General features: G+C 46.7%; 1 protein-coding gene across 1 annotated transcript in view; it reads left to right on the top strand.

Moving 5' to 3' along the window:
• Positions 1 to 24981, top strand: part of ca10a (carbonic anhydrase Xa) — a 175078-nt gene that overhangs the window by 55026 nt on the left and 95071 nt on the right. Inside the window, exon 4 of the mRNA XM_068583221.1 lies at positions 18273 to 18415. Within this exon, the coding sequence (XP_068439322.1) occupies positions 18273 to 18415 (143 nt within the window). The remainder of the gene's footprint in view (positions 1 to 18272; positions 18416 to 24981) is intronic.

The following is a 24981-nucleotide window of genomic DNA, read 5'->3' as shown; positions in this document are numbered from 1 at the left end:
TCCTCTTGCCTCATTCATATCATACTTCAAATGATTTGGCAATCAAGCCTCGGGGGGTGTACTGGAGAGGAGGGGAGCGGAGACAGGAGAAATATTGCTCTGCGTTTCAGCTGTTCAGTAATTATTTCTCAGGCAGTGGAGAACACGGCCAGAGGCTGATGAAAGACCAGTAGATCTTGAGGGTCCTTTGAGAGCCTCTGCGCGCCACGAGAAGTGCTCCATTAACTGATGCATCATGGGATTCCTTAAGCTCAGAGCTGGACAGTAGCCCACTGTGAACCCTCTCATCGACCGTCATATGTTCTCTCTCAAAGTGGATTTCTTTCAGTCATCTTGTAGAGGCTGTTGTATGGGTTGATGTGAGTGTGTTGACCAGAAATGCTCAATTTTTCTCATTATTTGCCGCCTTAAAGTTGTTGTTTTTTAAGACATGCGAGTGGTTCTCGGGATAGAAATGTTAATCTCTCGTCGGTTGGTCCATCTCTTTAGTTTGGACCAAACACTGGATCAGATGTTTAGGCCAAGATGTTACAATTAACTTTAATGAATGGAAAACAAAACAAATGGTTAATGTTTTAAGACAAACACAACAACAACGCACAAATCAGCGTCGTAGAAGCCCGCCCTAAAGCATACTCTGCTTTATGGTCTGTTGGACTCTAAATGGACCTTCATTTACAAAATATACATCAAGAAGACTTTAAACTAGAGTTTAAGACATAAACTCATGTTTACAATGTTTACTGAGGAAATAAATCAAGAAAGAAGTAGAGACATCTTCTCATGGACTTCTATACAACCAGACGAGTCGCCCCCTTATGGCCTTTAGAGAGAATGCAAGTTTTAAGACATTTCCGCAGGATGGAGGAAGACAATAAGGCCAGTTTCTAAATATTAAAAAGCCTGAAAATGTTTTATCAATCAGCTCCTTCTTATGAACACACACCATTCTTTCAAAATCAGAACATTTGTAACGTTTGATGAATCAAGATATGACAAGTGAAACGGCCCTGATGACGCACGTCAGCACTTTAACTTTAATGGTAGTTCATTTATTAATTAATGAAGAGCTTTACATCCACTAAAGAAAGGAACAAAGATCAGTGGCTCATGGTTACGAGATCGTTTCTCATTACATGATCCGTATTTCCGACTTGTAAGATAGTCACATGATATTCAAAAGTCATAATTATGAGATGCGGCCTCATTTTTATCTTCTTCAAATTAATGAATATTTATGTTACGGTGAAATTGTTCACGTTTGAAGCCATTGTTTTCATGAGCTTTGCAAATCTATAATGAGTTAGGCCTTGAGACACAATGTGCTTTAGTGTGTAATCCTGAATATGAATAGAACTGTGTAATAAAACTCCATGGAGCATTTTCATTGTCTCGGGGTGGAGGCAGAAATCTTAGAAACAGATCACTTTTATCTCAACATCCAGACAAATACAACCAAAACACTCTACTTGGTTATTCCACAGAGTGAGTGAGTGTAATTTGGACGACTGGCCCTTTAAATGATTGGTTCATTCGCCTCTATGTTATTTTCCAGGAGGAACGCATGTTTAAAATAATTACCTCAAACCTTGAATCTGATCTGATAGCTTGCCAGGTCTGTCCGATCGCAGCGTGGTTTCGTTGCATGAGATTATCACTGTTTTGGTCTCTTGATCGTTCCGTGCCTTTCTTTCAAATGTCAGACACCCTCTACTTCCCTCCCACCCGATGTGTGGCAAAGATAAGTCCACCCACACATATGGCCATAAGCTTTAGCGGTTGACCAGCTCGGATTCCAGTCCTTCACCACTTGGAGGACATTGACCAATCCATTCATGGACCACACGTTTGTTTAATGCCTGCTGGATTTGCACATACACGAACAAACTTCAGCGACATACTAATGAGTGAATTAAAACAGCGTTTTGTTGTTGTTGTTGGTGAAGGAAAAAAAAACCTGGATTTCATGTGAGCAGAAAGTAATGTGATGCCGTGAAGATAAGGGATCTGTGTAATTAGAAAGGGATCTGGAGCGCAGGGGATATGCGAGAGTGGTGTACAGTAGGCAGGGATTAGTTCAGATTAAAAGCAGTGGTAAAGAGCTCTGCTCTCTAACACTGTTCCCTCATTTGCCACAAAGAAGCAAACACAAAATGTTCTGAAGGCCCACGAAATTAAATGACACTATTTTTATCCTCTGGCAACCTGGAGAAAGTCTTCTCAGCTTTTATCTTTTTAAAAGGCCCTGTGCCACTGCCAGCATACATCACCCGGCCTTTTAAATAGAGGGAGGAGATGCCAAGCTCGTTATTGCAGCTTTAGTGTATTTGTGGCACACTGTGGTACTTTAGGAATCTTCTCATTTCTTTTCTCCTGTCCTGGCTCCTCTGCTGGCCATAGTGCTGATTTCTTACCCCGCTGCCTGTGACATCACGGATCAGATCATCATCCAATATGCAGCCACGCATGTTAGAAACACCACGCTTTGAAAAAATAAAAACATCTGGAATTAAATACATTTTGTCTGATCAGCTTTCTCATTGGAGTGAAAAGAATCTGAAAGGAAGTGCCGCGATCAGAGGAGAAGCAAAGTTAATCAATGTCTTCCACATGGAGTTCATTAGCGAGCTGTTCTACCTGTGAGGTAACAGAGATCCAGAAAACCACAAGCAGAATAAGATGACCTTACATGTTACTATCTTATTGCCCGTCTGTGTATGAGTTGTTTCACTGAAGAAGCAGGAAAAACGCGACAAGCAACCGCAGAGAGACGTTTTTTGGGGTGTGGCATTAAAAATTGTGACTTTTTTTCCCATTTCTGTTACTTTTCAGTCTCTGTTGGTGATTGTTGATAAAGTGAAACAAATAATGTGTTTTTTTCCCTTTGAATTTTGAATTGAGTGTGTTTTACAATGATCAGACAGGTGAAATGACACTTTCTGTCAATGGAGTTGAATGTTTCTTTTCGATACTAACTCGGTGAATCAAGAGTTTATTTCGACCAAGCCAGAGTTTGCTGATCGTTAGAACGGAGGAAAGACCAACAAACGTGTTTAGATGAGGTGAAATGACTGGTTTCCTGCTTGGAGTCTGCTTGTAATTTTTGGACAAACAACAGATTTTAAGTTCTGTATTGGTCCCTTAATAAACCTTTTCCGCCTCACATTGAGGTTTTCAGCCATTGTGATCAGACCTCTTACGGTCCTATGGTCCTTTTTTATTGCGCCTAAGTCAACAATCACGGTAGCAGAGCCCACAGGGCCCTGTAGGACCTTTTTCCAGAGACCAAAGACGAGAAAAGAGACAACATGTGACAATATATCCCTTACGCTTCCTCGTCAGTTGCTCAACTTGTGCAATAAGAGAAGAAGCGACGCCCGTTGTGTTCTGGGTAGAGAAAATCAGATTAGGGTTTCCGATGACGTGTCTGGATGTCTTGCAGCCCGCGGGAACACATGACACTGCGGATAATCTGCCCACACAGCTCACAATAATTAGAACCATCGAGACACTCGTATCAACCCCCCACAGCCCGGCCTTCATTTTCTTTAAGCGTCCATGCCGAAGACATGTGCCAGCAGAGATGGAGCGCCCGCATCCAGACTCTCTGACATGCGCCTCAGCTGCATGAGGGGCTTTGCCCCGCGCGGCGAGCTGAGTCAGCGGCGCTGCGTTCGTTCTTCATTTTATTCCTCCTACATGAGCTCTGGGAGAGCTCTAATCCTCCGAGAAGGTGTTTTCTTCCTTCCTCACTTTTGAACTCGCTTCAAAAACAAAACGTGTTATTTGCAATGCAGGTGACGCTGCCTTTTCCTTGTGTGTGGAAAATCCTCGCATTACACAAAGCCTTACAACCTCCCTGTCGACATAAATTACTGCTTCAATCAGGTTCATTCCAGTCAATGGAGCCCCGGCTGCAGCGCGCGGCGGTCTTTCCTGTTGCATCAAAGCCAGATAATCTCTGGAGGTGAGCGGGTCATGTCGGAATCAGAATCGGGCTCATTGCCAAGTGGGTTACCCACATCCTGGGAACTTGCCTCAGTTCTTTTGTGAAATAAACATGTTAAGGAAATAAAAGAAAAACACAATTCAACTTCTTGAACCAAAGCTGTCGCCAGAGCTACCGGACCTTTCCCACCGCAGACAAAAGCCAGATGTTGGTGGCTGCTGGCGGGGGGTTCTTTGGCGTCCAGTGGGAACGGGGCCTTAGTGGTGTCCACCTCGACCGCTGGTGGATTCGGGCGCATACGTTACAAATGTTACAATGTCAGACTGAAGATGCAATTAAAGTCGACATTTTGGAGCCTGCTTTTTTTTTTTCTCGGGTCCATAACAAACGCTTAGTGGTTCACTCCGTCATCATTTGGTGTCGGCTCTGACAGCCGGCGTGTTGCACGACCGTTCATACACTCTGCTGAGCTCCTGGTTTCATCCGGAGGACTGACGAGAGTCTGGAAACACGCCGGCCCTTTATTAAGGACTTTTTATTAAGGACTCTTTATTAAAGACTCTTTATTAAGGACTCTATTAACACTGGTGACGGCATAGCTGATGGCCTATTGTGGCATATACACCAGCCATAGTTGTTTTGTTTTATTGTATGTATTCTTAATAAAGCTGATTTTATCATTTAAAAAAAAATAGATTCTGGTTCCTAAATGCCTAAACCAGCATTAATAAATATATAATAGGCTCGATCATTCATATTAGCTTGAGGTCAATTTTACATTTCTTTTGCCACCCCTCTTGATGACATCATGTCAAGGTTCCACTTTAGTCAGCACAGTTCTGGTGGAGCCTTAAAGTGGACACGCGAGTAAATACTCGCAGGTGTTTTTTGATTTCCTTTGGTATGTGAGGGCCGCGAGAACACTCGGAATCAAACCAACGAACGTGCTTGTTGCATGCACGAGCCCTGAGCGCGCTGTCAGTCGGGCGGATGAGTATTAAAGTCACTCAGGATTGCACTCAGAAGTCAAATCTGCACATCTGCTGTCATCTCTCCACCGCTCGGCATCCGGCCCAGACTTGACTCTCCTCTTTAGAGCTGATTAGATCTCTCTCTCTCTCTCTCTCTCTCTCTCTCTCTCTCTCTCTCTCTCTCTCTCTCTCTCTCTCTCTTTCCCTCTCTATATGCACTCTGCGTCCATCCGTCCCTTCACCTTGGAGCACATGGAGCTATTAGCTCTTTCCCAGGCATCTTACGGTTCACTCCATATGTTTGATCCACATGCTGAGCTGGTGATACCGGAGGGGGAAGGTGCACTCAAGTATGTAAGCGTGTTCCCATTCACACCGACCGCCGCGCACGTGAGCCGCTGCCGCGCACGTGAGCCGCTGAACCGTTGCTTTGCGTTGCTTTGCGTTGCTTTGCGTTGCTTTGCGTTGCGTTGCTTTGCGTTGCGTTGCGTTGCGTTGCTTTGCTTTGCGTTGCGTTGATTTGCTTTGCGTTGCGTTGCTTTGCGTTGCTTTGCGTTGCTTTGCGTTGCGTTGCTTTGCGTTGCGTTGCTTTGCGTTGGGTTGCTTTGCGTTGGGTTGCTTTGCGTTGTGTTGCTTTGTGTTGGGTTGCGTTGCGTAGGTTGCGTTGCGTTGGATTGCATTGCGTTGCTTTGCGCTGCTTTGCGTTGCGTTGTATTCTTTTGCGTTTCTTTGCTTTGCGTTTCGTTGCATTGCGTTGCATTTTGTTGCATTGCGTTGCGTTGGATTGCATTGCGTTGCTTTGCGTTGCGTTGTATTCTTTTGCGTTTCTTTGCTTTGTGCTTCGTTGCATTGCGTTGCATTACGTAGCATTGCGTTGCGTTGCGTTGATATTTGTCTCATCATGTAAAACGATGATCTCTCATTGAAACTTGCCGCGTGGTAAAAAGCGGTGGAGACGATGAAGGCTGGCGCCGGCGGGTCTTTTCTCCATGTTCATGTCGTCTTCGCCGCGTCCGCTTGCTTTTTCTTCATTTTTCCCTCCAGCACTTTGAAAGAGGAAGACCGCGATGGCGTTACGTGACGCGGGTCTCTTGTGCTGGTTTCACTCGCTGAGAGTCGACCACGGCGACCGGATTAATGAGAAGTCTCCATTCCACCCACTCCCACTCCCACGCAGTCTTTAGAAGAGGCTTCCAACACGTTGTGTGTGATGTGACACGATATAACACTCTCCCACCTTAACTCCTATCTCTTTGTTGAGTTGCCTTTGAATAATGGGAATGCACTCAGGGCTCTGCGAAGCCTGTCTGGAGACATTACCGGCAAAATGCTTCACCGGGAGATAAAACACAAACGTGAGGGCCGGGCGAGCATGTGCTATCAGTAGCGAATATGAGGCATTAATTAGTTGTAAATCTGTTGCAGCAGCTAGGAGATGAGTGCACTAAAATTTTTTTGAAAAAAGACACCCTGCTCAGTATCAGAATCTTGTTTATTGCTGTGACCCGTCCATATTTGGGAATTTTAAGTGGCGCACATCCCCTAAGAGCTGAGAACCTGAAGATTAATCTGAGATGCAGCTCAGTACTCAGCGTTACGTTAGTTTTTATGGCTCTGCGCTGACAGCGGGGGGGGGGGGGTCACCATCTGTACGGTTCATTCTCATGAATTCAGCCATTCAAGGATGACCCACATTAGAATTTGGTGGTCAAAGGTCATGACCTCACAGAACACTGTGGTCATAAGAACTCTAAAATTCATCACGATGTCACACAATAGGATGAAAGCGATGACGTGGACTGAAACGGCGGAGGCGTACGATTACGGCTCGAAGTAGAAATCCACAATAAACATTGTGTTTATGGTTCATAACGGCATAGATTTATGTTTAACGGCTCATAATGGTATGGAATGTGATGACAGATGCATACAAAGGCCATTTCCTTGCTCGGTTATGTTTCATCTTTGGGTTGACACCATTTTTGTATTTCTTTTTTTGGCAAAGCTTTGGTTCTAAATTTAACCATTTGTTAGCGCTTAGGAAGTGATACAAATCCCAAGACCTTGACGATCCCCATAGAACAACCCACGCTGTGATTTGGTCTGAAAGCCTTTTGTCATTTGGCAAGAATTACGTTGCATGGAGAGCTTCTTCTCCCAGAAACCCTCATGTCATTATCAGTGTACCTACGAAGCCACACGTCCTCTAAAATGTCTGAGTTTGTGGGTTTCATAATAAGAAATGTCAAAACAGGTCGTGCTACACAGCAACGTCAAGTTAAAAAACCTCAGTGTGTGAAATGCTGCCATGGGGACTAAGATCATCACACATGAGCACAATTAGCCTCATTTGAAAATACACTTGGCGCTCGTTCAGTCTCTTCACCGACGCTATGCGAGCAAAGTACATGTGATTGATGTCGTTGCTTGTGAATACAGATGCTTGAGGGACAGTACAGATATGGACTGAAGATATTGAACCCCGTGTGAATCCAACGCTGCAGTCCCTTCGCTTTAGCGCTGACCCGGGACCCGTCTGTCTGTGGGGGAAGAACCTTGCAGAGAACGAGAGCAAATCACACTCTTATTAGCCGCAGGTCGCGCTTTCCCGCAACCCTGTAAGTGGGTGTGGGTGAGACTTGTCATGTCAGCGGTGGGGAGAGGGGAAGCTTTTTTTTTATTTTATACCGGCGACATCAGCGAGCAGCCCGGCCTTTCTGCTCTACTGCTCTCTGCTGCTTCATTAGCGGGGACAGGGCGAGAGAGAGAGAGAGAGAGAGAGGGAGAGGGAGAGGGGATGGGAGAGGAAGAGAGCGGCGATGATGCTGTCACTCAACTGCCATTATGCTCAAAACAACCCACACAGTGGCAGACGGAGTCAAAGAAGAGCCATTATTAATAACCCCTCTGAAATGGGTTAAAAGAAAAAAACAGCATATAATATATATATCATCTCATAGCATTGAAATCCTCCCCCCCCTTATTCTTTTTTTTTTCGGGGACATGAAAGCGGCACAATGATTTCTATTACCGGACCTTATCAGGCGCTTAGCCAAGAGATTAGCGTTGGTAATTCTCTCTCCTTTTTTTTGTAATTCAGAGCTTTTGAGGGAGAGAGGGAGGAACAAGTGGGAGACGGATTCACTGTGCAACGGGTCCTTTGGTCAATAACCACATTTTGAACATTTTTTCTTTTTAAATGAAAGTCAGCCGGTGACTTAGAGCGCCCCTTCAGAAACTGGCTTTACCGAACCGACTGGCCTGGTGGGACAGTCCGGTCGCTACTAACTCGGGTTTCTGGAGTCTTGTTGTTGGCGACAACCATTCGCCAACAACGGGGGGGGGGGGGGGGGGGGGGGTCTGCATCTTGTAGACCGATACGATGACGCAAAGGGCGTAAACACAGAGCCAATACAGCCACTGAGCCCCCCTCCTCTTCTTATTAGTTTGGCTTCTATTTTCCAGCTTTATTCTCATTTCCTTCGTACAAGAGATATTAAGTCTTGATCCCCCCCCACCCCCCACCCCGCCAAGTGGAGCTGGACCAGAGAGCACCCCACACCCCCCATTTTGAAGCTGCACAGAAGGCTGCTCGGACATGCTTTCCACGTAATCCGGCGGACCGAGGTGAAATGTAATGACAGGGACAGACGGCGGAGGCCCCGAGCGTCCCGCTGTCATCTCAAATGAAGCCACGGAGCTGTGGGACGTTGGCAGAAAAACTCACGCTCGTCTCGCCGGTTTCCGCTGCGTAAACTGTAGCACTCGCGGTGTGTTAAGCTAATAACACAAACTCCTCTTTAAGAAGAACCGTTTAGGCGTTGAGTCACACACACACACACACACACACACATGAGACGTCCGGCTGTTTTAATTTGGCCGACTTTCCAGCATAGCTATCTGCAACAAGCAGATTATCCCCCCGGACACAATGCCAGAGCCACGGATCTGTTTTACCTTCAGGTAATTATTACTGCGGTCGTTTTGTCAGCTGGTACCTGTCTTTAGTCTCCACAGGGGCTGAGTCAGTGCGGCGACAACTCCTGAGGATAAAAGTGCATTTGTCTCGAGTCGCAAGGTATCCATCAGTCGGAGGAGAGGGGTTGGGCTGGGTCTCCAAAAGGCAGTACGGGGTCTGCCAGTAATTAAAACCATCACTGACTGACGCTCTGTGTCTGTGAGGGATGAGACTGCTCCGCTGGACGAGTTGCTCATGAAGCCCGACTGCTGTCGTTCATTGTATTGATTTGTTTTGTCACTGCAGTCGGTTTTTGTCATCATTGAGCTTTTTTCTATCAAAAGGTTGCAACGCATTTGATTGAAAATTTGGCCTAAAAAACTAATCAGCGTGAGGGTTTTACGTGAATATTCAGAGGGCACAAGATTGTTCTGTATGCGGGTCAGTTCGGCTTTGGCATTTGGTCCGCCACCTAGTTTACTTTGGTCACACACACACACACAAACAGCACCTACGTTGTTTCCGGCTGACCATCCGTCTGACACGTGCGCTGCAAAGAGCCTTTTTGTGCGTCAAGTGGCGTTAAATGCAAGCCCACGTAGACATTGCCCCTTTGTTGAAAAGCCAGGAAAAACGTTGAGAATGACGGACACGAGCATTAAACTGCCTCTCTTCTGAACCTCCCGGGCATTTTGATACCCAAGAAAAGTCCCCTCCCCGCAAGTGCATCCCATCCTCACCCCTTTCGGCCCACCTGCACCGGGGGAGAGTGGAGTGCCTGGCGCCGGCCCGCCAGCTTGTGTATTGCCCACCATTAACAACATGACAGGGGGAGTTAACTTGACTGGCATGTTTATTGTTCTGTTGACTGGGCAGCGCTAACGGGGCCTCTGTCTGCGCCCCCCTCTCCACCAACTCCCCTCTCTTGGCGTCGCAGTACAAGCACAAACAAGACCCCCCCCCCTCTCCCGTCACTGACCATTTCCCCGAGAGCACACACTCCACACCGGCGCCACGCAGACTCCCGCCGTCTGCCGTTGCCCACACGGCGCTCCTGCTCTGGAGTTCCGGTGCCGCAAATGTAATTTCTTATTTCTTCACGCGCTGGGCCGTGACGGATCCAAAGTCAGAGGTCGAGCAGCGCCGCGTCGCGATAAGATAAAGAGCAGGAAATTAGCAGACAGTTGGTCTGGTAATAATTTATTAACCTGAAAAGCCGTGACACAAGAGAAGCAACGACAGTGTACTCTACAGTCTCCGAGCAGTTCACGTTTCAGTCGGAGTGTCTCATCTTCGGGGATGTGAGGTGGGTCCAAGTGGAGCGATCGGGGGAAAGCGGAGACTCATTAGTCAACTTACAAAAGCTCAGAATAATGAGCTGCTTGCGTAACGTGGCGAGGCAAGCCGGCAAACGTGGAATCCACAGAGCATCGGGACTGTGACGCTCCGTGTATGAAGGAACCGGACGCACCCGTACGCTTCACCGTCGACATAGGACCAAATTATTTACATTTCTTTTTGGATTGCGTCTCCAATGAACAAAGGCTCAGTCTCTTAAAGACACTTAGTTAAAGGGACAGTGTGTAGGAACTAGTGGTGAGGTTGTGTATTGCAGACAAATGAGCGGCCCTCTGCTCCCTCCTCCCTCCTCCTAGAGCCAGTGTGTTGGTTCTGTCCCGTTCTGGACTCCCGTGGAGACAAGGCGGTTTAACAAGACCTCCTCCGTGAAGAGGACCCGCCCTCCGACGTGGACAGGAAGGACTCATTCTGGGTTAGAAACCCCATCGCACAACAATTCACTAATAAAAACCTAGTTGTGAATCTTATTATCCATTTTTGCTCGATTCTTCAAAATGCTACATTTGCCCTTTTAAAGCTGCTACTGTTGCATTTTTATTAAAGCCCCAAAGTGCTCAGTACTAAATTAATAAATAGATCATTATGAGTGAAAAAAAAACATACTAATGAAACATGTGCTGCAATGCATCTATTAACATCAATTTGTGAAATACATTTCCATCCGTTTCCTAAATTTTGTTTATTTTCTCCACCATTTAAGGTCTGACTGATTAGCGGCGCTAATATCGATGAACCCAACCCCCTAATAGCCGCATAACAGTCGTGGGTGGAAACGGACGTCTGCGTTTCTTCCGGCCGCCACCCCCCCCTCCACCTCGTCCCTCCCCTCCACACCCAACTTCCTCCCACACGGATGCACAGTGCATTAACTCCACATCACTTCAGTACGCGTGCGTCTCGACAGACACTCGAGGAACCCTCTCCTGATTTACGGTTTGCCCTCCTAATCGTCAGCAGCTCCAGCGTTGGCCCCATTAGCGCTAATGCCACCACTGATAAAAAGAAAAGACAAGGGCGGGAGGGGGGCGGGGGTATTGATGAGCTGTGGTAATGAGACTGCTGTGGACCAGGTGACAGAAGGCTCTCATGCTGACCCGATAGGGCTTCACCTGCAGCACCAACTGTTTGTGTGTGTTTTTTTTTTTTTTTTTGGATCCACATTTGAATCAAATGTTCCTTTTTTTTAGGAACTTGTTCATAAATTGGATCATTCGGTTATCCAACAGGATGGAGACGAGCATTGCATTTTTTTCACACTTGTAGAAACCAAAATAAAATAGAAAATAGACGGCGTGCTGTAAAGGAAGTCTTCCCACTCTGGCAGCTGGAGCTGTCCAAGGTCCTGATCTCTGCTCAGCTAGCAAGCGCGAGCTTGTCTGATTTATGCAGTTATTCCTATGAACTTCATGTATGTAGCACTTTCTAGGACAGCCATCTCTATAATGCACCATGAACATAGTTGTGTGTTACGACCTACCTGATTGCTCTAAGTCAAGTCATAGGAGTCTATAAATGGAGGCAGAATATATTGCATTATAAAAAAAAAGAAAATATTGGCATACATGAAAAGAGAAGAACAAAGAGAGATGCCGCCAAATTCCCTCAATGGTTCGGCCCTGTCGTCAACACGCAAATAGAGTTTTAGATCAACAAAAACGGATATTTTTGAATACCGCCTTTTAAGGTGCATGCTCACAATCTTCTTCTGTGGTATTTGAGGTATCGCTGACGGCGCCTTCCTCGCCGCCCACGAGTCCCGGCGAGTGTTTGGAGACGATGCCAAATATCTATTCTGGTGTCGTGTTCAAGCAGCCCATGTTACCTTCCATACGAGCCAGCAGCTGCATGCAAATCCATGCACAGATGTGTCATGTACTACTACGACTGAGAGACCTCCAGGTAAAAAGAGAGAGAGGAGGCGTAGGAAGTCTCTTTCTCTTTTCACCCAAAGGTCTCTCAATTTTAGTTCCCCTGCCGTATAAAAAATGTTTTCCATAAAAGTACCGCACCTGGTCCCTGTCCAGAGCGTTTACACTAAGCAAACCTCCCCCTTCTCTTTGCAGACACTCCGACATGTTTGTCCCTCCTCCTAGTGAGTAAACAAGATGGAACCCGCAGCGCCAGTCGCCCGTGTTTCAAATTGAGAGCTCACGGAATATGACAGCCCCTTTAGTGCTGCTCTTAGACATTCATTATCATTAAGATGTTGGTTTCCGTACCTGCTTAAGTAAGCATTTATCCCCGAGCTGTTTCGGCTTCCTCTGGCGCTCTCCCTCTCCCTCTCCCTCCCTCCCTTCTTCCTCCCTCCCTCGCCCATCACGGGCAAATTTGCAACCCAGCTTTTCGTCAGCACTTACAAAAGGAAAGCACTTTTTCTTTTTATACTTTTCCTGATGCTCGTCCAAGAAATGTGTGGACGGGAAGCATCAGAGAGAGAGAGAGGGAAAGATAGAGAGAGAGAGAATTTCTCCAATTCCCTCCAGTTTCCCGAAGACTATTACTCTAACTTTTCATCCATATCCAGTTGACAGAATAAAGACATTTCATTAAGGCTATCTCTGCGCCTGGGCCTGTTTAATGAAATGCATACCTCTGCAGCCAGCCACACTGCTCTTTGTGTGTGTGCTGTTTATTTGTTGTTCTGTGTGTGTGTGTGTGTGTGTGTGTGTGTGTGTGTGTGTGTGTGTGTGTGTGTGTGTGTGTGTGTGTGCCTCCCATTAGCTATCATTTGGGAGCAGTCGCCTGTACTGTTGTTGGCGTAGTGTAGTCTGTGAAATAGATATATTTCCCCGGCTCGCATGTGCTTATAAAAGGCGCTGTGATGCCCCCCTCCTCCCCCACCTTCCCCCATCCTCTCCTCCCCAACTCCCCCACCCTCTCCAAGCCGCTCTCTATAATGAGGAACTACGTCCCTCCAGGCTTCGGCTTGAGAAGCGCCCGGTATGTGTGAGATACCGGGCCGAGGAAGTAATTAATGTCGGGCCTAATTGTCCGGCGAGCGTCTCCTCAGACCTCGGATCCCGCCTTCGCCGCAACCCTGATCCCTAATAAGCCCGCGGGGGCGCGCTCAGGTCCCGGGCCGAGTCTGCAAAACACAGCAGGACGAGCTCCTCACGAACGTCAGAATGGACAACGGCGTCAACGTTCTTCTTTCGTGGATATCATTTCTCTATTTACCCAAATGCGGTTCTGATGTAAGGAACGAGAGATTATTCAAAGTAGCGACGTCAAATATCAGCCAGTGGCTGATTGATTGATGATTTCCCTCCGAACACCAAAAACCCACCAGCGGGTTTTAAAGGCTTTTTTTTCCAAAAGGTTTTAATTTAAAAAAAGTAAATGCCAGAAAATGTCAAATCCAGAAACTGTTAAAACTGAACTTCACATTTCTGACGGTCCTTGAACTGAATGTGTGTGATCAAAACGAAATTAAGAACCAAATCAAAGCTTCAATCACTTCATTCAAAAGTACACCGTTTGCACTAACCAGATCGGGTAAAAAGATAATTTCTTTGCTCCTTTGTGCAACTCGATAGATGTGAATGATTCAGCCGAGACCAATGGAGACTAGACAAGAAATTGTTCAAACTTCGGCTGAACTACAGGCTGTCCAGGAAGTGGAGCTTAAAAAATGATGGTCATGGCCCCTCACCGTACGAACACTGGACCCTCACGACCTCGACAAATATGACAAAGGAGGCGGGAACAAAGGAGAGGATGGAGAACAAAGGAGAGGATGGAGAACAAAGGAGAGGATGGAGAACAAAGGAGAGGCGACTGTGGCTCAGTGGTGAGCAGGATCGTCTTTCAATCAGAGGATCGGCGGTTCGATCCCCGGCTCTGCTAGCACATGTCGACGTGTCCTTGAGCAAGACCCTAAATTGCTCCCATAACTGCGCCTATGGCGTATGAATGGTTGATGTTACTGATGTGGGCCCGTGCATGGTGGCTCCTCCCATCAGGGTGTGAATGGGTGAGTGATGTCATGTAGTGTTAAAGCGCTTTGAGTGGTCGGAAGACTAGAAAAGCTCTACAAGTACAGCTCCATTTAAATGCGAGTGATACTTCTTTCTTTCTCCAAGTACTGGTTATATCGGTTCAGCGATTGTAAGACCACTATAACGTTACCGTAGTGTTGAGTGACCCGGGGGTTTGAGAGTCTCCTCTGCTGGCTCACGTGGTCGTCGTAAGAGGCTGGAAAGACGGCTGCCACTGTCTCATTTTTTCTTCTAAACCATATTTTTCCATGTGAAATCCTAATTAGGGAGAACTTTCCGATAAGAAAGTGTTATGCAGGCCGGGCCTTTGGAGCAGAGCTTCCATCCCCTTAATCGTCCCTCCACCCCCCCCCCCGCCCCCACTCCCTCCCCCCGCCCGCACCCACACCCACATTTGCCCTTTTCAATCGCACATTACACATCCTCTCCGTCCGACGTCTACGAAAGGCCACGCCATACATCCCTGTCCGCTTTTACAGCTTGCCAATAAAAAAAGGGAAATTTAGGGGGTATCAGAGCTACGGGATGGGGTGGGGGGGGGGGGGGGGGGGGGGTCTGAACAGTATTGACAAGCGGTGCTTGTGCCCGTGTCAGCGGTGAGCGATGTCCCACCGGCCGCTGGAGTCGCATTCAGGAATCTATCAACAGCTAATAATTACGCGTGCGTTTACAACAAGGGGGCCGGAGGTTGAGCGGATCAATGCGCTCGCACTTCAATTCCCACTCGGCTCATGGATTTCCTGTCATTTTCATGAAGACTTTTTGCATCAGCAGAGGTCCCCTCTCTCCTGGAGCCCATGAAAGGCGTTACCTCCCAACTCCACGCCACCTTCAACGGGAGCTCATCCGTAATAACTTTTATCATTCTGTCCAGTGACTTCTGCCTCCTGTGGACGGACAGTGATGGAGCGCTTTCTTTCTTTTTCTTTTTTTTTTGGGGCAACTGCAGGAGTCCTGGGATCGAATTGAACATAATTAGTTGGTGGATTGAGTTTGACGCTCCGTCACAGGAGCGTGTAAAGGGTTGTTCCCAATGGTCTGGTCCAAAATGAGGGTCGGTGGATCGTTACCAATGCAATTCATAGCCAATCAATAGCATGCGGCTGATACGTTACGCCGAGCTCGGCAGGGTCACCGGAGACTCTCTCTCTCTCGCATCTCGGGTCAAACGTTGCACTTTGTGAGCGTCGGCGCTCCAGCGGGGAACAGCTGGCCCCGAAGTCCCAGAGGGAGATTCTTGTGAGTGGGCGGCAACCACACATTTAGTCCCAGGCCTCTGCTGACACCAATAAAGTCAGACACTGCCCTCCTGGTGTGTTATGACTCCAAAAGTCTGCGTTATGGACAACATTGTGCCCGAGGTCGAGTTGAAAGGTCGTTCTCGTGAAGCAACAGTATTTACTGTTTCACAGATCGACACAATTTTCACTCGGGAGGAAGTCAAAGCACTGACGGCTCGTGGGAAAACCTCCCACCTGCGGGCACATCGCCAAAGCAAAGCTCTTTTTTTAAAACTTTTTTTATTGCAGTGTGACTCAGTGCTGTGTGACTAAGGTCCTACAGTATGCCACAACGTATGTGTGTGGCACAGTAACCACTCTGTTTCTATACTGGACCCATTCGTCATCCAGCAGGCAGCGAAGGATCAAGTCTGGACGCTCATTTCCAAACCCATTGGAAACATAACGGTGGTTGCCGTGACCATATAAACAAGATCATTATCGTTTTTTTGTATCAAGGCCTTTACTTTGTGAGATGCGAGTCTGGATACATAATAGGGAGCTTCAAGGTCTTCAAAAGTCTTTATGTGTGAATACGAGGCCTCAGCCGTTACCGCGGATGCTCATTTACCGCAGCACGTATGTTGAGCCGAGCTCGGACCTCACGACCTGGATAAACAAAACAAACACAAAAACATCACGTTGCCTGTTATTCATCGCTCTGAGTGGCTTCAATGACGATTCCTGTTTTTTACAGTTCAATGTTTGCAGGAGCCTCCATATTTTTCTAACATTTGTGAGCACAATAAATTCAACTTTCTCTCTGGTTTACAGCATCGAAACTGTGTTATGCTGCCCAAAAAGACACGTTTGAGTTGTCTCTGCTTCTAGCCTTTCCATAGTTTCCATAGAGGTGCTTCTCCACTGCTGTGAAAATGAAGGCCATGAAACCTGCTCGGGGAGCGAGTGCATGAGCAATCACTAAAGTGGGACTCGCCGACTCGCCAAAGCCTCCCAATGCACGCCGTCGTGTCCGCTGCCCACTGATTCATCGTGAATTTGCATATGAAAAAAAAAAAAAATCAAAGACAATCTCAAGTTATTTTTTGCTTTTGTTGGACAAAGTCTCGGCGGAGCACAATCCCAGTGACTCATCTCCGTGTAATGCTGTGTTCCCTAAATGGAGGATGGGGGGAGGGGAGGGGGGGGATGCCGGCGGGAGTCGACGGCGATAAGCCGTTGCCTCCTCCTTGTTGAAGGGAATAAGAGATTCTTGGTCGCTGTGGCCAAGTCTTACATAAGAGGAGACTGGCAGAGATGCCGATCACGCCCACAGTGCTGACATTCTCTCACTCGGCCGGCCCCGTCCTCTCAGTCTTACAGTGCATGTGTGAGCTGAAGCCCATTCCTGCTTCTCTCACTTCTGCGAGTGTCTCCTCTATTCAGAGGGAGGTTTTTCTTTTTCTTTTCTTCTTTGACCAAATCACACAACAGATGAGTTTCTCCCACTGGGCTGCGCGTCGTGCCGCTGTTGGAGATGGTGGCGGAGCCCGTGATGGTCCAAGTTAAATGACACGGCGCTGCCGGCCTCAAATGTGTTATCTACGGTGTTTGCATGCCAGGGGAGAACACTTTTGGAAGCAATCATTTACCTCCCAAATAACCTTCAATTTTGAATATGTTTTCCAGCACAAGTGAGCCACAGCGGCACCATTTGGGCTCCACACGTTTCAGCTTTGACGTTTCTCTTGTTGTTGTTCTGGTGCCCTCTGCAGTCGTTGAAGAGGTTCACTGTGATGTGTCGGTCCGTAGTCTCTTCAGCTGATATCCCGTGATCCAAATCCAACAGCGCCAACCTTCTCTTCTATCGGGACGCCTTGAGAATGGCTTTTCTTCAGCAACACGCCTCATGTTCATGTTCCAGCTTGCTAATTGTATACTTGTTTTTTAGTTTAATCTGCAGACGTTGATACTAAACGTGAACCACAGACTGTCATGTCTTCTATTCTTATTCAGCTGTTGCCCAAACCAAAAAATAACATCTATTCGTAAAGAGGACGTCCTACAACCTAACAGCAGGAAAGACAGTTGGTAAATATATGGTGGTCCTCTCCGCCGCCTGTAACCACGCCCTTTTGTGGCAGGCGAGCCCAAACTTTTTCATCATCAGAGTAGTTCCTAAATATAGGTGAGGAATGGGAGCTCGAAGATGCCCAAGGTGACCGAATCCTTCCACAGCCATTCGATGTTGTGTGTCACAAATCCTAAATTCCTTCATGTGCTGCTCGTATGAGGTTTATTTTGTTCTCACTACACCCCTGCACGATGGGGTAACAGGGCATGTATGGGAATGTGTACCAAAGCGGACCCTAACCAGGTGTTCTGCCAAATCTCTAACGAGTTGCAAAGGAATAATTGCTTTCATCCGACCTAAAAAAAAAAGATTAGGTTCCATGATGACAATGATGATACACTAAGGAACCTATCCTGTGATAAATGCTTGTGCAAATTCTTTTTTTTGTAACCTTAAAAATACATGTAGGTCCAACCCTCAGGGTCCTTGGACCGGCTATCAGAACCCACATCAGTGGAACCTTGCTAATTGCATTTCTCCCACTGAGCTCTGGTATTTGAAAGAGGAAAAAAAAAAAGAAGAAAAAATTGCCAAAGCGCACATCTCCACCCGTCACTCTGGGCGACCCCTCGGCGGGAACGCGGCCCGCCGTATCTCCTCGATGCAGATGCTCGCCCTTTTGAACACGCCCTCACGCTCTCTCTCTCCCTCCCTCCCTCCCTCTGTCCTTGTTTGTGTTGCAGTGCCGTCGTTCTGGGGGCTGGTGAACTCGGCCTGGAACCTGTGCTCGGTGGGGAAGAGGCAGTCGCCAGTGAACATCGAGACCAGCCACATGATCTTTGACCCCTTCCTCCATCCAATAAAGCTGAACACGGGCGGGCGCAAGGTAAGCGCGGCGTCCCGTACGCCGGTGGGGGGGCTTTGTTGACTCTCCTGTTTCTTTTTCTGCCGCACATTGTTTCTTCGCCGTCGTAGGTGTGATACGCCGGCGTGTCCCTGATCGATGCTCCTGGCCGCTGCTTGTTTCTGGCACACGACGTGAGCCCATTTGTACAAATGAACACTCGGCTGGAGATAAAACACAAAACAGTTCACCTATTCAGAGGCGCACAATGCTTGCGTTCCGGTTCAAGAAAAAAAACAGCCTCGACTTCATCCGCGGGGCTTTGCAGATGAAAGCCAGCAGCCTCACGGCGGATTAGTCATGCATATTGTTTGTTATTTCCTCCCGTACAGTGGTGCACCAAGGACGGCGGGCATTTAGAATTCTTCTCCGTCCCGTGCCATATGATCGCAGCTAATTGCATAGCCTTCACAGATGGGCTGCTTCCAAAAGTGCACAGTTGCATTGGTGAGATTAATGTTATGATTAGCTTATGTTTACATGCCAGCAGCGAGTACAGGGTTTATCCTTGGGGCGGTCGCTCAGCACATGGGACGCATTGCAGTGCACCACCTATGGTACATGCGGAGCAGATTAAAAAGAGAATAGGCCCATGTCGTGTCCCAGTGAGGGGATCTGATCTGACCAGATTGTTGTCCTTAGGTCTTCCTGTTGGAGAAGTTTAGTCATGTAGACTCAGCTGGTAAACCAGTGGTTACAATCCTCACTTAGACCTTTAGTTCTTTCTCACCGCAGAAAAATGTAGTTCATAATTTCCTCTTCTTAGAAATGCTTCCCTGCAGCTCCCTCGAGGACTTTGAGAGCGGCGACCAACGCTGTGTGTCCACACAGAGAGGGCACCGTATTATTTAGGCGCTCCAGAAAGGGAAAAAAAATGCTTCCGCACCAATCAGTGGGAGATATTCCACCTTGAGACTGTCCTTACTGCTCATAGGAAGACCTGATGGCTATCAAGGGACTTCCTGACATCACAAGAGCTATATCTGTCCTCTCTAAGCAGCAAAAGAAGTCGTGTGGTGTTGTTATACTATCACGGAAAGGGGAGGGACTTTAATACGGGAAAACACACAGACTCTTGAACGAACAATCAGGCTTTAAGTCTGCTTAACCGCAACATCCCTTTTTCTATCTGGTCAGGGACCTTTTTGTGCATGTCATCGTTCTTCTCCCCTACTGTTCCTGTCTATCTTTAACTGTACGGCAGTCAGTGGTGTAGTCCAGGGTATACGCAGGTATACGCAGGTATACGCAGGTATACGCAGGTATACGCAGGTATACGGCGTGTACCCTCATATTTTTCAGTCAGCATTGCGTATACCCACTTCTCCATCACCGCTGGTGCGCATTGTTTAGTTGTGCATGGGTCACTCACAGGCGGACTAAGTCGCCATCGTCTGTGGACCCTGGACCGAAATCCAATTATTATTTCTGAATTATTAATTGTTGATGGATCGCGCAGCTTTTCCTGCCTTTGCGGCTCTCGTTCAGCGGTCCAGCAAACACACGCCTTGTAAATCCTTTCACACACTCCAATCACGCGTGTATTCCGTTAAGCCCCGCCCTCGACTCTTCTGCCATATTCACACACACGGAGCGACAGGAGAGAGATCACATAGTTGAAAAAAGTATGTGAATCAGAGAAGTTATTTCACTTTGTGCTGCAAAAAGAGAAATGTGGACCGCTTCACCAGAGCCTTTAATGAAGAGATTGTTATGTTTATTATTCCCACAATCAGTTCAAAAGCAGTACGACTCATGCGATATTAAAATCAGGGATGTGAAGCGCCACTACGAGACAAAGCACACGGACCGACTCACATCCGAAATTAAGGCACAGAAAAATAAACCTAAAAGACCAATATGATCAGAACCCTAACACATGAATAAATACATAACTCTAATTCATAAACTAACTGACCAACAATAATGTTAACAGAGGAGAAATGAGCTGAAACAAGTGGTTTAATAACCAGGTAAAGTGCCTGCACACACATTTCTCTTTTTAGATGACAAGAATATAATATCTTGGCTCTTTTGATTGATATCATTTGACGCCAGAATAAACTGAATTTAAAGCTGCATGAAAATTCAGTTAAATTAATATTCCTAAAATTAACGACTTTATTTGAAAAATAAACAAATCTCTGACTGTAAAACTGTGTTTGCCTCATGTTGAATATGTGTTATACTCATGCATAACACCAGTAATATCTGCTCCAGGTGAAGTAATGTTACTTTTATCATATCACACTCTGACCTAAATTAGCTTTTCCAAGAGACAGTTTACAAAAGAAACTACTGGTCTATATGGACAACTTGCAGGCGAGACAATAGTTGTCCAATTTTGTGTGAATGGAGTAAGGATAAGGAATCGTTCACTCAAATTGTATAATTAGGGAGTTGTCTCAGTCTGTGAGTCAGTATCGGGTCAGTAGTTTCATAATCTTTATTCCCTGACGTCAAGCAGCAGGAATCATGTGGCAATCTGTAAATAATACTAGGTTAATAATTTTTGGGTAAACAAAATAGAGTATGTCACTATTTATAAAACAGGGCGTTTATCCTTTGCTGTATCGGCTCCTTAAAAAAATTGCAAAATTAAGAGTATACCCACTTCTCCATGGACCACCACTGACTGCAATGAATACCCAAAGGTAATTTTAAGAAAAAATAGTCTTCAAGAAATGGCTTTGTTTGAGGTTGGCGACTATTAAAAGCCACCAAGCAGTGACCTGACGTAGCAGCTCGACGTTCACACAAGTAGCCGCTGACCACAAACTTTTCGGGCTTCAGGTACTGCGTTTGGGTCCAAAACATGGTGGGTCGGACAAATTGACGTCCTGCGAGGAAATCCTGGCAGTGTGATCGACCGACCGGCTGATGGATGGTTATTGACAGATGGTTCATCCAATCACCCGCCAAGCAGTTTGTGAAAGCGCTTTCCCTTTACCAAAACGGAGGCTTCTCAGATGGTTCTGTCTACGAGACCATCTGTCGGATCAGGTTAACCAAGCACGGCTTTGTAGTTGACGTGCACAAAGTCTACATGACACAATGAAATACATGACTCGTCTACCAAAAGGTCTTTTACAACGAGTTCCCTGCAGCGTTGGCGTGGGTTATAAACTTAGGAAGATGAGCGCAATGGTATCGTATCGGGTTCACGGACGTATGGAAGTAACGCCATTCGTCCCGATCCCATGACCTCTTCCAATAAACAGACCTTGATGCTCTTTCGCCACCTAAGGGACGAGTGCCATCTTTGGCACAAGAGCAGCAAGTGTGCAAAAGAAGTTTCATTAGGAAATGTTGAAGTAGCCTCTCATCTACATGCCAAGTGACCTCTTTCACAGCCATTGCGACTTTTGATGGATTTAGACCCGCCCTCCTCTACCTCTGATTGGCGAGTGCTCTTCACAGAATGGATTGCTGATGAGCAGTATTGTTTGGCGGTATTCAGGATTAATGATCTTCCTTCACAAAGACCTTCTTGTACAGCGCGCTCATATAATTACCGCGTCCTGGTTTAAAACTGTCGCTTTGCTGTAAAGTCATTATTCACACAGCCAGTCGTGCTCTCTCAGGTAAACATGTGTTCTTGTTTTGCCCATTTTCACAAATAATAAGAGCCAAAAAACAGTGTCTCACTGGTCCGTAAAACATCCCACCCCCATCCGTCCTGCAAAACATCCCCGGCCACACACACATCAACACACCCACACAAGTCCAACTTTTTCGTTTATCTAAGAAAAAGTTTCCAGTCCAAAAGCCTTTTTTTTTTGGGCTCCTCCTTCCCTCTTTAGCTTTATCTCCCCCCTCTCTCTTCCCTTCTCTTTCTCCCCCTCTCTCTCTCTCTGCAGTGGCCTAAATGTAATCTGTTGTGTCTCCATCTCTCTGAGCACCTGAGCTGTCAGCCGGCGAACACGAAGCTGGCTTCACCTTGTCAGTGCTGATTCATCCCCGCTCTGTCTCTGGCTGTTTGGCAGCCAGTCAGCCTTGGCCAAACACGCCATGGAGACCGGTAAAGAGCTCCCGCCTCGGCTCGCCACGGCTCAGCTCGCCACCTCGACACATAGAGAGCTTAAGCCCACTTTCTGCCCGGGAGGAAAGCAAAAGGAAAGATTAACCCACCACACCCCACCTCTGTTACAACACACACACACGCGCACACACACATGGCGAACTCCTCTTTAATAGATTTCCATGCCGCCCTGTCTTGTGGCTAATGAATAGTTAAAGGGAATTTAATTGACCTCCAAAGAGAAATTTTAATTAATGACAGGGAGACATGCAAGGCTGTGCTGTGTGCGATTGACTGAAAGAATCACAGTTATGAAAAAGCCACCATTAATTGAATATTTACTCTGCCATAGATGAGCTGCAATTACTTCAAGAGATTTTATTACATTTAATCACTTAGCCTGGGAGTTTGTGGGGGGGAGGGGGTGGAGGGTATTTGGGAATGTTTCCTGCACATTTATGAATAGTGCTTATGAAACAGGATTGGATGTATTTTGTCCTTTCTTTCTTTTTTTTCTTACTTGTCGTGCAGGGAATCCATTAGCGCGGTGGAATCGGTAGCGTTCCTCACATCTGGGGGACGCGGCGTCTCTCTCCTGCTTTTGTTCTCGGCTGCCTTTGAAGTCGGCTTGGGTGCGGAGAAGCGACGCCAACACCGGTGCCAGGTGGTGCTTTCCGTAAAGAGGGGATATTTAGTGATGATGTCTCGTTAAATGGAATTCACGAGTTCAGCAAAAACTCGCGTCTTCGAAGCTTTTTAATCTTCTTTTTTTGGTTGCTAAACAAGCTCCGAAATGCGTTGACAATCCGTGACCCTCCGGGAGGGGTTTTACTACGACGAGCTTCTGTCTGCTTTCTTCTTCCGCTTCTACTTCCCTGTATACCTGACAAGCTTGCACCTTAGTGGGGAATGTGTGTGTGTGTATGTGTGTGCGTGTGTGTGTGTGTGTGTGTGTGTGTGTGTGTTGAAGCATGTGTGTATGCTATTGGCAGCCCTGAATCTGCTTAATTACAATGAGTGTTAGGTAGAACAACAAACAGCGGGCTCTTGGATGGCAGCTGTACTTTCACTCCGGAGAGCACAAACCCATCCTCAGGTTTGCCCAGCTGGCCAGTCAGCCAACCAATCACATATCATTGGCCGGCCAGCCGACCAATCACCCATCAGCCGGCCAGCCAACCGGTTGCTAAAGCTCTCTCTCTCTCTCTGCCCGTGGCTTTGATATTGTGTGTTTAATAGCAGGTGTGTGCTATCACTCGCTGTGTGAGGCCGCCGGCAGAGCCCTGCAGGTTCTGCTGCTTAGTGTTGGGTCTCTTCCAGGTTGGCTACCTGCAGATGTTTGCAGGGAGCTGAAGGGATCCATGCATGTGCTCCTGGACCAGCAGATAATATTCTTTTGGCTACGATTCGCTGAAGCAGATGCACTGCAGCGTGTGGCCAGCAGGGGGTCCACAACTCATGATTTGTTGTTGTCACAAGTTGTGGACATAACGGTTGAGTCCCATGTCGATGCAATAAACAATATCGCTGTCATTTTAAGATCCCTTTATGCCACGATGTGTAATATATTAGCATAGTAACGCAAGTACACCCTTTTAAAGAGTAATGAAATCATTCAAATTGCAATTATCAAAATGTTTTAAAAACTAGACATATACTACAGAACTAAAAATGGAAATAAAATACCAAAACAATAAATAAAATGGACTCTATGTACAATGCGCACGTCCTATAATGATTGAGAAACCCTTACTTTTTTATTCTGGTATTATGTCGCCGTGTTCATTTACTGTTCAATGAGATAATATCGTAAAATGTATCAAGGTCGTGTCCCATTTATCATACGATGAAAACGCTTTGAAGTCCCAGATATTGTACGATGAGTGGATAAGGTAGAAATGATCGAGGCCGTATCGTATCCATACATCATAAAATAAGCTCATAATGTTAAATTAATTCAAGTCCTATCCATGTGTCGTACGACAAATAGATAACGTACAAATTAGCATTGATGTCAATATATCGTACAGGAAGTCCACAACATTATCCAGGTCATGTCCATTTATCGTTTGATAAGTCGGTGACGTACGGTTTCGGGTAACCCACGTCTGATACATCACACAATAAGTCGAGAGCACAATTATCACGTCAGCCCGGATCATGCTTGACCTTCTTGTAAGAAGATTGAGAACCGGGGGGATGCGAGAGAAACCGCATAGATAGGATAAAGCGGCGTGAAAGCACTCTGCAAAGAAGAAACAACCACTTAATTAGTCCACTGCCGCAGTGCATTGTGGGGCTCGTTGCAGCGTTTGCTCAAACGGGGCTCGCGGCTACAGACCACCTCTGGCCTCGGAGTGCGAGCGTGTCAGCGGCCTGACAAACGCACGCCGGTGTCAGTTCGCTAAATGTGGTCCAGTGCATTGCGATGTGTGAATATTCAATTATGCAAATTGCCAACTCTAATTAATTAGACACGAGTTTGGGTTGGCCGGAGCCGCGAGCTTGACGCAGCGTTACAAAAAGG

This window comes from Clinocottus analis, unplaced genomic scaffold (genome assembly GCF_023055335.1).
Source record: "Clinocottus analis isolate CAN_PGR_092001 unplaced genomic scaffold, fCliAna1.0.p SCAF_19, whole genome shotgun sequence".
Taxonomy (NCBI): Eukaryota; Metazoa; Chordata; class Actinopteri; order Perciformes; family Cottidae; genus Clinocottus; species Clinocottus analis.
Note: the sequence above shows the minus strand (reverse complement) of the source record. Positions and strands in the feature narration are given on the sequence as shown.